Below are 12,027 nucleotides of genomic sequence, written 5' to 3'. Positions count from 1 at the left end.
CCTTGTTCATAAGCCTCCCGCACCATTAGACCAAGGTTTTGAAGTACGCACCGCTTTTCTTGGACATATCAAAAGCTTTTGATAAGGTGTGGCACGATGGTCTCCTTTTCAAATTAAGCCAACTAGGGATATCTGGTTCACTTCTTCAATGGATACAATCTTATCTCACAAATCGGAAGCAGAGAGTTGTCATTAATGGGGCATGTTCCGACTGGCTACCGATTAACGCAGGTGTCCCACAGGGGGCGCTTTTGGGCCCACTCCTTTTCCTAGTTTTTATTAACGATCTAGTGGACAACTTGCAAACTGATGCCAATCTTTTTGCTGATGACACGTCTCTTGTGGAAGTAGTTTTGGATCCGCTTGTCTCAGCAAATAGATTGAACCATGATCTTAGAATGGTGGGTGAATGGTCGGACCAGTGGCTGGTAACTTTTAATCCCCTTAAAACTGAACTGATGACATTCTCCATGAAGAGGGTCAAAGTCTATCACCCACCATTAGTGTTTAAAGGAGTTGTGCTTAAGGAAGTTGACTCTCACAAGCACTTGGGTTTAAACTTGAAACGTGACTTGTCCTGGTCATATCACGTGTCTGCATTGATTACCAAGGCAATGAAGCGAATCAATCTTCTGAAGAGGATATCATATTTTGTTCCTCGGGGAACATTAGAAACTCTGTATGTCACTATGATTCGTCCATTACTTGAATATGCTGACATTGTTTGGTGTGGCCTTCTCGGCAAAGATTGTGATCTTCTTGAGTCTTTCCAGGTAGCCGCGGCACGAGTTTGTACCGGAGCCATGAGAGGCACTAAACATGAGAGCTTGTTAGCCGAGGTTGCATGGGACACACTAGCGGACAGAAGGAAAAAGCACCAGTTGATTCAGTTTTGGAAAGTTATGAATGGTCTCGCACCACTGTACTTACATAATATTATCCCGCCACGTATCTGTGATACGGTACCTTACAACCTTCGCGCAAACCCAAACCTTACTTCCATTGCCTGTAAAACTGAAAAGTATAAAAGATCCTTCCTACCTTCAACTGTTCACTTGTGGAATGAACTGCCTACGAATGCTAAAGCCGTCCTTTCGATCAACACTTTAAAAAAAGAGCTGGACTCACTATTCAACAAGCCGACACAATACTCCCATTTCTCTTATGGCCAAGGTCGTTCCGCAGTTCATCTTACAAGGCTCCGTCTAAACTTCAGTCAGTTAAACTACCATCTATTTCAACACCATTGTATTGATTATCCTACATGTAAATGTGGCTATCATTGTGAAACAACTGAACACTATCTACTACACTGCACACTCTATACTAGCCAAAGAAGTTCTTTGTTATCGGCTGTCTCAAATATTATAGTAGACCTAAAGCACCTCAACGACACTACTTTATGTACTTTACTGTTATCTGGATCAACATCTCTCTCACATCAACAGAACTGTAACATTTTTGATCTTGTCATTACCTATATCCATTGTACAGGCAGGTTCTCCTAATTGATTCAGCACCAACTTGTCTTGTTTAAATTTATTTTTCTGTTATCCATTTTGTACTTATGTATGTAATGTGGTTTACTATTCTTGTTTTATGCGAATGTTTCTTGAGTAGAAGGCTTAATATAAGCAATTTGTGCTTTCTGCCTCATACTCTCAAAATATATGTGAATAAAAAAAATAAAAAAATAAAAAACAATTGGTACTTTAAACAAGACGTCTCGTGTAAAACAAAACTTTCAAGCAAATATTACAATAGTTTGATACAATACTATTTGTAAGATTGAACTGACACTCACCACATGACGTCTTCTTATAACAGATCTGTTGGAGAAGTCCCGTGTTGTGGACCAGCTGCCCGGCATGGAGCGTGGTTACCACATCTTCTTCCTCATCATGTCCAACGGCATCCCGGCTGTCACGGGTAAGTCTTTGAAATCCTGGAGAATAGAAATACAGTAAATGAGTAAGCCTAAAATGATTGATAGAACTACTGACGACGGATAGTGATATCCTTTTTTACCAAAATATTTACTGATATGAAAACTGCTAAAATACATTTAATAAATGACTTCAGAACGCATCATGACTGGCACGGACCCCTCAGTGTACCACTTCGTGAAGGAGGGTGTGTATACCGTGGCCGGTATGGACGACCAAGAGGAGATGCGTCTAACGGACGAGGGTTTCGACATCCTGGGTTTCGCAAATGAGGATAAGAATAGTGTGTACGACTTCTGTGCCGGCATCCTGCATATGGGAAATCTGAAGTACGTGGACAAGAAAGAGCAGGGAGACTGCGACGATCCTGCACGTAAGTACAATCTACTGTATTAATGTCTATTTTGTTTATCTATTTATTTTCTCCCGTGACACCTCCCCTCAACTGGTCCTTAACTGGTCCCCTAGGAAGAACGGCCTACATGTTGGCCGATAGGGCTTATCAGTATAAATAAAGGTGAACTGAACTGAACTGAACTGTTGTGGTCGTTCACATCCAGAAAGGCAAAATACTGATACACAGCTGTATTTTATGTATGTCATTTTTCATAAATGAAAGCATCTACACCAGTTTGTACCGAAGTCCAATTACTGTATCATATGAGTTATCAATTGCCCCATTGCAGCTGCGGAGAAAGCAGGCCGCCTGTTTGGTGTCGATGGCATGCAACTTTTGAACAACATCTTGAAGCCACGTGTCAAGGTTGGCAGCGAGTTTGTCACGAAAGGCCAGACCGGCCAACAGTGTTCCAACTCCACTAGTGGTTTGGCCAAGGGTATCTATGGCAAGGTCTTCAAGTACCTGATCGACAAGTGTAACGAGACACTGGCCACTGAGCACGAGAGAGCCTTCTTCATTGGTGTGCTGGATATCGCTGGCTTTGAGATCTTCGAGGTGAGCTCTTCAGATAAAACTCATGGCAAATGAAATTCATATTTCTGGAATATGAAAGGATGATTCATATTTCTGTTGTCAGATTGCTTGGCGAAATCTTGATGCTTCGTTTCTGTTGCAATATTCATCGTTATGACTTTATCCTTACAGCTCAACAGTCTCGATCAGATCTGTATCAACTACACCAATGAGAAGCTGCAGCAGTTTTTCAACCACCACATGTTCGTACAAGAGCAGGAGGAGTACAAGGCCGAGCAGATTGAATGGACCTTTGTCGACTTCGGGATGGACTTGGCGGCCTGCTTGGAACTGATTGAAAAGGTTTTTTTTACAAACTTTCTTCAACATATTAAAGTCATTGGTGACACTGCGATGCCACACAATCCGGGGAACGGATTAGTGACATTTTCGTGCCCTTGTAACCGCATGTAGGTTATAACCCTTTGGTTCGTATCACACTGAATAATCTGGCCTTTTGTCATGGATATTATATCACCACTAATATGACGCAATGGCGTGTGTTTACAGAAAGGAGGCCTGTTGCCAACGCTGGAGGAACAGTGTATCATGCCTAAGGCCTCTGACCAGACCTTCATCGAGAAGCTGCACAACACTCATCTGGGCAAGCATCCCAAGTACGGCAAGCCCAAGCCAGGCAAGAAGAAGTACGAGGCTCACTTTGAGCTGGGTCACTACGCCGGACCTGTGGCCTACAACATCTCCAACTGGCTGGACAAGAACAAGGACCCCGTGAACGAGAGCGCTGTCATCACCTTGAAGGGCAGCAAGAACCCGCTCATGCCTCTCATTTGGTCGGACTATCAGACAGCAGAAGAGCAGGCGGGTCAGTCATTTTCTGTTTGATTGACACGTTCAAAACAACTTCATTTGAGTCGTGTTGCCAATTTGTGATACAATGTATTATCATACTCTTCCAGCTGACAAAAGTGGAGGCAAAAGGAAGAAGAGCGGTTCCATGCAGACTGTTACCAGTGTTCACAGGGTACGTTTTTTTCTTACTAGCAGCTTACACATAAAGGAGTAAACGGGTATCTGATTTGTACTTCAGCATCACTTGCATCATTTACGCCTCAATGAAAACCCAAAGCTTCGTTACTTCACTCTGAGTATTCAATTCCAATAGGAGCAACTTGGATGCCTGATGGCCAACCTCCACGCGACCTACCCCAGCTTCGTGCGTTGCCTGATCCCCAACGAAATAAAGACTGGTGGTATCATCGACGGGCCTCTGGTCTTCAACCAGCTGACTTGCAACGGTGTACTTGAGGGTATCCGTATCTGCCAGAAGGGATTCCCCAACAGGAGCATCTATGCCGACTTCTTCGACAGGTGTGAATACCAAATTGTATGATGCTTTAGCAAAAGTTGCTTCCGTATGTCCAATGAATAAGATATCAAACACTGAACTAACAATTCTAATCTTATCTACAGGTACAAGGTCCTGGCCGCTGATTTGTTCGATCCCAACGAATTTTTGGAGGGTAGGGAAGCCTGCCAGATGATCTTGGACAAAATCAAGCTGGACAAGGCCAGGTATTCCTGTGGTCTCAACAAGGTGTTCTTCAAGGCCGGCACCCTGGCTATCCTTGAGGAGATCCGCGAGGAGAAGGTCAACGAAATCTATGTGAAAATGCAAGCTCGCGTCTTAGGCAAGCTCCAGCGGAGGAAGTACATGAAGCTGTGGGGCTCGAGGTTAGTGGTCAAGTTTTTCTGAACGACGTACAATTTCTTCTGCCTGAATACTGAAAATGTTTAGGAATTACCGAAAATGATTTAACATATCGCATCTTTGAGCGAATTCATATCGTACTGCAATCCTGTGGACAAATTTGTCAGATATGTGTTATTTTATTTTATATTTTAGAGCTGCAGTTGGCACACTGCAGCGCAACATCCGCGCATGGTTCAGGCTGCGCAACGACTGGTGGATCAAGATGTACCAGGCGCTGCAGCCTAAGCTGACTGGAGGCATGGCAGAGGAGCGGCTCAAGGAAACTAAGATAAAATTCGCAGTACGTTATCAAACGATAGGGTTTTCAACAGCCACTCCTTGAGCATTAGAACCAACGAGCTATTTACGACATTCGAAGAAGAGCTGTCCCATAAATTGTCAAATTGTCAGATTTCTTCTAATGTAGAACCGACACAACGATTATCACATTCGTCTTCCTGATCGAATATGTCGACCTGAATGTAGCCGATCAGTCAACAGTATACAACACTGTCAACTACAAGACAATTCACTCTGATTCTATAACCTATTATTTGGCATATTATAAATCTCGATCCTGTTCAGTGTGAACGATTTCTCAATTACATCTCAAGAAATGGCGTGCCTTTTGAAACATGGCAAACATATTTACCTAAACCCTTCTGTATACAAACATTCTGTGTATGTCTGGTGACTGTGGGCTCAAGAACATGCTAACTCCATTTTCCTTTAGGCAATGGAAAAACACTATGAGAAAGTTACCAAGGAGCGGGCTGAGATACAAGCAAAGTACAACGACGTCCCAGCCGCCCAAGGAACAGATCATGAGCTTCTATTTCAACGTAGATTACGTAGATTACTATATGCCTATCTATAATAGATACGTTGTGATACTTGGTTGCAAAGAAACCAAGGTATAATTAATTAAAGTCTTGGCCTATGAAGTATCTGTACCCATCCAGAGTTTAAATGAAGGAAAATAATGAATAGCATGTCGTGTGCACCCAAGACATGTTCAGATATCATTGCCATGACCATCATTAGAATTAGATTTTCTCTGTATTGCATAGACTATCATACATATAGTATCCTAACAAAACTGGTTAAATTCCCTCCATAGGAGAGAGACATCATGTTGAACGGCGAGGAGCGCGTGAACTCCCTGCTGAAGGAGAAGGCAGAACTGGACGCCCAGCTACAGGAAATCGAGGAGCGCGTGGAGGATGTGTCCGACCAGAACAGGCAGATGGAGTCCAAGAAGATGAAGGTATCACATTATAAAGATCACATTTGATGTTATGAGGTGGCATCATAATGACATCCAGCGTAGGTTAGACACTGTGCACATCTAATCGTTTTGCAATGTCGTAATTTGTCTCGTATAGGCCGAGCAAGAATGCGACGAAATGAAAAAGGAGATTGAATCCATCTCGCTCAAACTAAGCAAGAGGGAGAAGGAGAAGCAGGAGGTGGAGGACAAACTGCGCGCCATGACTGAGGAGGTGGCCGTGAACGACGAGCTGGTCGGCAAGCTCGGCCGCGAGAAGAAGAAGCTGGAGGAGCTCAATGCGGTAAGAAAACGTGACATCAACTTTTACGCTGTCCTATCATCCTGGATCTCTTTCCCACCTACTTGTGAAACACATAGATCATAACATTTCCGATGTGTTTTCATATCACTAGAAAATTCTGGAGCTTATTTTCTTCTAAATCAATTTAGCAAACCCTGGATGACCTCCAGTCCGAGGAGGACAAAACCCAGAACCTCACCAAGCTCAAAGTCAAGCTGGAGCAGACCTTGGATGACGTAAGTAATACGTACTTTATCATCTGGTCGATTATTCGGAGTAACGCCTGCGCCTATGTATCAAAATTGGGGGACAAAGTAAACGAATAAAGCATTTAAAAGGCTTCCGAATGTAACCGATTCTACGTCCTTATCTCGACATTATTACAAATCGTGAGTACTTGCAATTTAATGTTTGCTACAAATTCGTGTATATAATTTTCCGTTAGCTTGAGGACAACCTTGAGCACGACAAGAAGATCCGTGCGGATGTTGACCGCGTCAAGAGGAAGCTGGAGAACGACCTGAAGAACGCCCAGGATCTGGTGGTTGAACTGGAGCGCTACAAGGTTGAACTTGAGGAGAAGTACAAGAAGTGAGTGACTAAAAAAATGCTTGAATAACTACAATATAATTACAGTAAGGAAAGATCCCTTCGCACGTTATAGGTACAAGAACTAGTCGAAAAGGTACGTCGATCGAGATATACTACATACCTGGAGATAAATAACAGATTTATAATAGACCTGTGGTTACTTTTATGTGTATATTAGGAAGGAGTTCGAGATCAACGCCCTGAACACTAAGGTTGAGGACGAGACTTCCCTGGCAACTCAGCAGCAGAAGAAGACTAAGGAGCTGCAGGGCAGGATCGAGGAGCTGGAGGAGGAACTGGAGACAGAAAGAGCTGCCCGTGCAAAGGTATTGTATAATAGCATATATAAACTGCCGACATTTCAATGAAGTTACAATGTACATATAGATTGGATTCGACATGAGAAATTGTTCGTTTAGATGCTTTCAAGACAATAGAGCTGCACAATCATTGACACACGTGTATTTAAACTAAACAGCTGGAGAGGCAGCGTGCCGAACTCTCGCGTGAGTTGGAAGACATCGGCGAGAAGCTGGAAGAATCTAGCGGTGCCACAGCTGCCCAGGTTGAGCAGAACAAGAAGCGCGAGGCTGAGCTCCAGAAGGTAAACATATTACGATTTTCAGATAAAAAAATGACATTGATCAATATTGGCTGTTCGTTTTGTTCAAGGTACACAAATAAACTACAGACAACCCCCAGATGCATTCGTGTTTCCTATACCAATCAGCCAGTATATTGTGCTGGATATACAACAAAATGTGTGTGGTAGGCAATAAAGAAGATAATATGCTGTATGATATTGCCTATTGTTATTGTCATAATCATACGATCACATAATAGGTTCGTCGTGAGTTGGAGGAGGCTACCATTGGCCATGAAGCTGCCACCGCCAGCTTGAGGAAGAAGCACAACGACACCGTGGCGGACATGACTGAGTCAGTCGAGAACCTGCAGAGGGCCAAGGCCAAGCTGGAGAAGGAGAAGAACTCCCTAAGGGTTGAGGTCGATGACCTGGCTTCCAGTGTTGAGCAGGTCACCAAACAGAAGGTTAGTGGAATTTCATGTTTTGCTGTCTTTCAAACACTTTGGACTCAAAGATACCTGGTGTAGCAGTGTTTGAGCACCAAGTATCACTAGATACTAATATAATGACGAAGAAATAGTACGCAACAAACTACAAAGTACGATTACTAGGTATGTTTTATACTATATCCTGTTTCATCAACCTTAATATATGCGCAAAAATACTCTTTCAGGTCCAGGCTGAGAAAATGAACAAGCAGCTTGAGGATCAATACGTTGAAGCCAACCAAAGGCTGGAGGAGAATGCCCGTGTCGCGCAGGAATTGGGATCACTGAAGACACGCCTGACCGCCGAGAACAACGACCTGCAGCGCCAGCTGGAAGAGTCAGAAGGAATTGCAAACCAGCTCAGCAGGTAAACCGTTGTACAACATGATGACGATTTCGTACTGCAAGGAATCTATCAGATGTTAAATATGCTGTCACAGAACCTATCTTAAGGACATAATATCTTTATATCTGATTACTTTATATGTCTTCTATCTTACAGAACCAAGAGCATGTTCACACAGCAGATGGAGGAGGTCAAACGCCAGCTCGAGGAGGAGACCAAGGGCAAGAACGGCCTAGCTCACCAGCTGCGTGCTACTCAGTCCGACTGCGATGCTCTGCGTGAGTCCCTGGAGGAGGAGCAGGAGGCCAAGTCCGAGATTCAGCGCAACCTGGCCAAGGCTAACTCTGAGGTGGCGGCCTGGCGCTCCAAGTACGAGACCGACGCCATCCAGAGGACTGAGGAGTTGGAGGAGGCCAAGAAGAAGCTGGCAGCCCGACTGCAAGACGCCGAGGAACAGGTTGAAGCCGCCAACGCCAAGTGTGCCAGCCTTGAGAAGACCAAGAACAGGTTGGCTGGCGAGGTGGAGGACCTGATGCTGGATGTGGAAAAAGCCAACACACTGGCGTCTCAGCTGGAGAAGAAGCAGCGTCTGGTCGACAAACAGATGACCGAGTGGAGGCAGAAGTGTGAAACTCTGGGCGCCGAGTTGGAGACATCACAGAAGGAGCACCGCGCCTACCAGACCGAGCTTCTGAAGCTGAAGAATGTCTTTGACGAAGGTGTTGAGGCTCTTGATGCATTGAAGAAGGAGAATAAGACAATACAGGGTATGTATTTGACATTTACTTTTCGTACAACTGCGAGACGTTTCTACGTGAACGATTGAATGTATCCATTATTGATTAAATAGTAATCTATACCTTTATCGACAGAGGAAATCAACGACCTGAACGACCAGGTTGCGGAGAGTGCAAAGAACCTTCACGAACTTGAGAAGGTGAAGAAGCGCCTGGTCGTTGAAAAAGAGGAGATTCAGAATGCCTTGGACGAGGCTGAAGGCGCTCTTGAGATTGAACAGGGCAAGGTAAGTGGATGTTCCGCCAGGCTGCACTTTTGGAATTTGTCATGTGAATATTTCATCTGATCACATCACATAATATTCCTTTGATTGCACTTCTACCAGGTCGTCCGAACACAGCTTGAACTGGCCCAGCTAAAGGGTGATATCGAGAAGAAAATCGCCGAAAAGGAAGAGGAATTTGAAAGTTCGCGGTAAGTTAATGGTCATTCTAAATTATAACATAAAGATATCCGTGTAAAAGATCTAAATCGTGAATGTGAGCCGTGTATCTATTAAGTTGACATTTTATCCTTCCGACTCGAAGTTCATGTTCTAAATTTGATTCTTACTCATATACGATCTATCTTTCAAACGAATTAATGATACATATTTCAACCTCTCTAGTAAGAACCAGGCTCGCGCCATGGATAGCGTCCAAGCATCTATCGAGATCGAGACAAAACAAAAGGGAGAAGCGCAGAGAGCAAAGAAATTCCTTGAAGGCCATCTCAACGAGGTTGAGGTTCAGCTGGAGACCGCCAACAGATCCAACGCTGAGGCCAGGAAGACCATTGCCAAGCTGCACTCCCAAATCCAGGAGATGCAGGTAACTGGAGGTCGTTGGATGCGCTACTATCAATTGCGTAACTCGACAACATGGCAATTTGGTAATGAACAAACGAACTATGGTTTTGGTCAATAAGAGTCTGACAAGGTCGTATTTTATTGGCGCTTGGTAATAAATGGTGAAGTGTATAGGAAATAACTCTGAGATGTTATCCTTCAGGTTACCATCGACGACGAACAGCGGCAGCGCGATGAGATCCGTGAGCAGTACAACATGTCTGAGCGCAAGTGCCAGATGCTGGTGAGCGAAGCTGATGAGGTAGGTATATGGTTAATTTTTTACTCGTGATAATGTGATAAAACATTTGGAATTTCTGAACTGTACATTCTTCTAACCCTCCTGTTTTACATTTTGAGAGAGCATCAAGTTTTCAATGTATGTTACTTTAAGGTGCGCGGGGCACTGGACAACGCAGAGAGAGCTCGTAAGGCCGCTGAATCTCAGCTGGTGGAGACCAACGAGAGGCTTGGTGAGCTGAGCACACAAAACTCAGCCCTGTCCGGACACAAGCGCAAGCTGGACGGTGACCTGTCGCAGATTCAGGGCGAACTGGAAGAGGTCATCAGTGACCACAAGAGTACAGAGGAGAGGGCCAAGAAGGCCATGGCTGATGTATGTATAATAGGCGTCCTTCAGCGTTGCCAACTTTGGATCAAAGATAAGATTTCAAAACGGGCCCATCGTTTACGAAATATTTGTTGTTGAACATTATCATGGTAGTTAAAGTTGTGTTGTTGTGTTCAATGGAATGTGTATCCTATTAAAACGACTTCCTTTACAACTAGACATCCCGCATGGCTGAGGATCTACGTGTGGAGCAGGAGAACTCTCAGCACGCCGAGAAGGTGAAGCGAACCTTAGAAGCCAACATGAAGGATCTGCAGCGCCGCCTGGATGAGGCTGAGGCCATCGCACTCAAGGGAGGCAAGCGTGCCATCCAGAAGCAGGAGAACAGGGTACGTATGGAGACATATTGGTATCTGACCTTTGAGTAAGAGGAAGAAACGAGGTTTTCTGACTGAAGGTCTCGTCTGTGGCAGACAGACATATCTTTTTGTTAGACACACGAATGGTTCATATGGTTATAACAGCTACCTACAAATGGCAATGTTAATGGAAACGGACTTATCAGCGACTGTAGCTCTAGAAAACAACAGGTGTGATGATCTTGACTGTTTATATTCTTTGGTCATCGTCATAGAGGCAAAACGTCGAGAAAGTTGTCCATTTCGCAACGATCGCCATTGCAGATTTTATCAGACATGAAATATTCTAGACTTGTGACAAGGAAATAGATTAATTTGTAATGCTTTACTTCTCATGCTGACGCTTTCTACGGTTTTGGTTTTATTTTTTAGATCCGTGATCTGGAGAACGACATTTCCACCCATAGCCGCCTGCACCAGGAGGACCTGAAGCAGCTGCGTAAGAACGAGCGCCGTCTCAAGGAGATGACCTTCCAGGCCGACGAGGACCGCAAGAACCAGGAACGCATCCAGGAGCTGGTGGAGAAGCTGCAGCTGAAGATCAAGACCTTCAAGCGCCAAGTGGAGGAGGCTGTAAATATCTTCCTCTGAATAACTTAAAGTTTAGGTTGATTGAATTTCGTGTCTGTAGATTCGTCGATAAGAGACGCATTCTGTCGATGTTTTATTTATATTGATTATTTCGAATTCCAACGATATCCAATTACTTTTCATTGGACACAGGAGGAGCAGGCAGCATCCAACATGGCCAAGTACCGCAAGACCCAGCACGAGTACGAGGATTCCCTGGAGCGTGCCGAGATTGCCGAGGGCTCCCTCAACAAGCTGAAGTCCAAGTCTCGCGTGTAAACCGACAGGCATCAGTGAAATCGTTACACTTGTCGATGTGGTCATCTGATCACCTTATTCTGCTCTGTCTTTCGTTTGATCCGTTGGTAGTTTTATGAAATAAAATGTAGTCCCGCTTCTACAAATATACTGTGTCTTTCGTCACTATTAGTCGTCACAAAGTAGTAGATTGTATACGCTCTTCCATACTTCATGACACATAGTATACATTATTGTATTATTAGCATATTAGCCACCTCATGAGCAATCTAGGAAACATTGCATATCTTCGACGAAATTGGTGAATATTCTACACTTAACCATCAACACTGAAAGAAGTGTAAGGAAGTTGTGTAAAGGCAAATACGTA

The 12,027-nt window shown here is 44.1% G+C and overlaps 1 protein-coding gene across 1 annotated transcript in view; it reads left to right on the top strand.

The window, feature by feature from the left end:
- The window catches only part of LOC118416241 (myosin-7-like), a 14,304-nt gene extending 2,499 nt beyond the window's left edge, over positions 1-11,805 (top strand). The window contains exons 7-34 of the mRNA XM_035821326.1: positions 1,828-1,929; positions 2,083-2,319; positions 2,633-2,901; positions 3,052-3,222; positions 3,430-3,745; positions 3,840-3,904; positions 4,046-4,251; positions 4,354-4,614; positions 4,787-4,934; positions 5,367-5,475; positions 5,540-5,547; positions 5,754-5,900; positions 6,019-6,204; positions 6,354-6,440; positions 6,650-6,795; positions 6,974-7,121; positions 7,274-7,399; positions 7,639-7,845; positions 8,055-8,236; positions 8,372-8,982; positions 9,088-9,239; positions 9,339-9,427; positions 9,621-9,822; positions 10,003-10,101; positions 10,234-10,455; positions 10,629-10,799; positions 11,202-11,402; positions 11,553-11,805. Coding sequence (XP_035677219.1) covers positions 1,828-1,929; positions 2,083-2,319; positions 2,633-2,901; positions 3,052-3,222; positions 3,430-3,745; positions 3,840-3,904; positions 4,046-4,251; positions 4,354-4,614; positions 4,787-4,934; positions 5,367-5,475; positions 5,540-5,547; positions 5,754-5,900; positions 6,019-6,204; positions 6,354-6,440; positions 6,650-6,795; positions 6,974-7,121; positions 7,274-7,399; positions 7,639-7,845; positions 8,055-8,236; positions 8,372-8,982; positions 9,088-9,239; positions 9,339-9,427; positions 9,621-9,822; positions 10,003-10,101; positions 10,234-10,455; positions 10,629-10,799; positions 11,202-11,402; positions 11,553-11,678 — 4,994 coding nt within the window. The 3' untranslated portion in view covers positions 11,679-11,805. The remainder of the gene's footprint in view (positions 1-1,827; positions 1,930-2,082; positions 2,320-2,632; positions 2,902-3,051; positions 3,223-3,429; positions 3,746-3,839; positions 3,905-4,045; positions 4,252-4,353; positions 4,615-4,786; positions 4,935-5,366; positions 5,476-5,539; positions 5,548-5,753; positions 5,901-6,018; positions 6,205-6,353; positions 6,441-6,649; positions 6,796-6,973; positions 7,122-7,273; positions 7,400-7,638; positions 7,846-8,054; positions 8,237-8,371; positions 8,983-9,087; positions 9,240-9,338; positions 9,428-9,620; positions 9,823-10,002; positions 10,102-10,233; positions 10,456-10,628; positions 10,800-11,201; positions 11,403-11,552) is intronic.
- The last annotated feature ends 222 nt before the right edge of the window (positions 11,806-12,027 follow it).

Source organism: Branchiostoma floridae, chromosome 5, assembly GCF_000003815.2.
Source record: "Branchiostoma floridae strain S238N-H82 chromosome 5, Bfl_VNyyK, whole genome shotgun sequence".
In the NCBI taxonomy this organism is placed as follows: domain Eukaryota; kingdom Metazoa; phylum Chordata; class Leptocardii; order Amphioxiformes; family Branchiostomatidae; genus Branchiostoma; species Branchiostoma floridae.
This window is presented reverse-complemented; position numbering and strand designations above follow the sequence as displayed.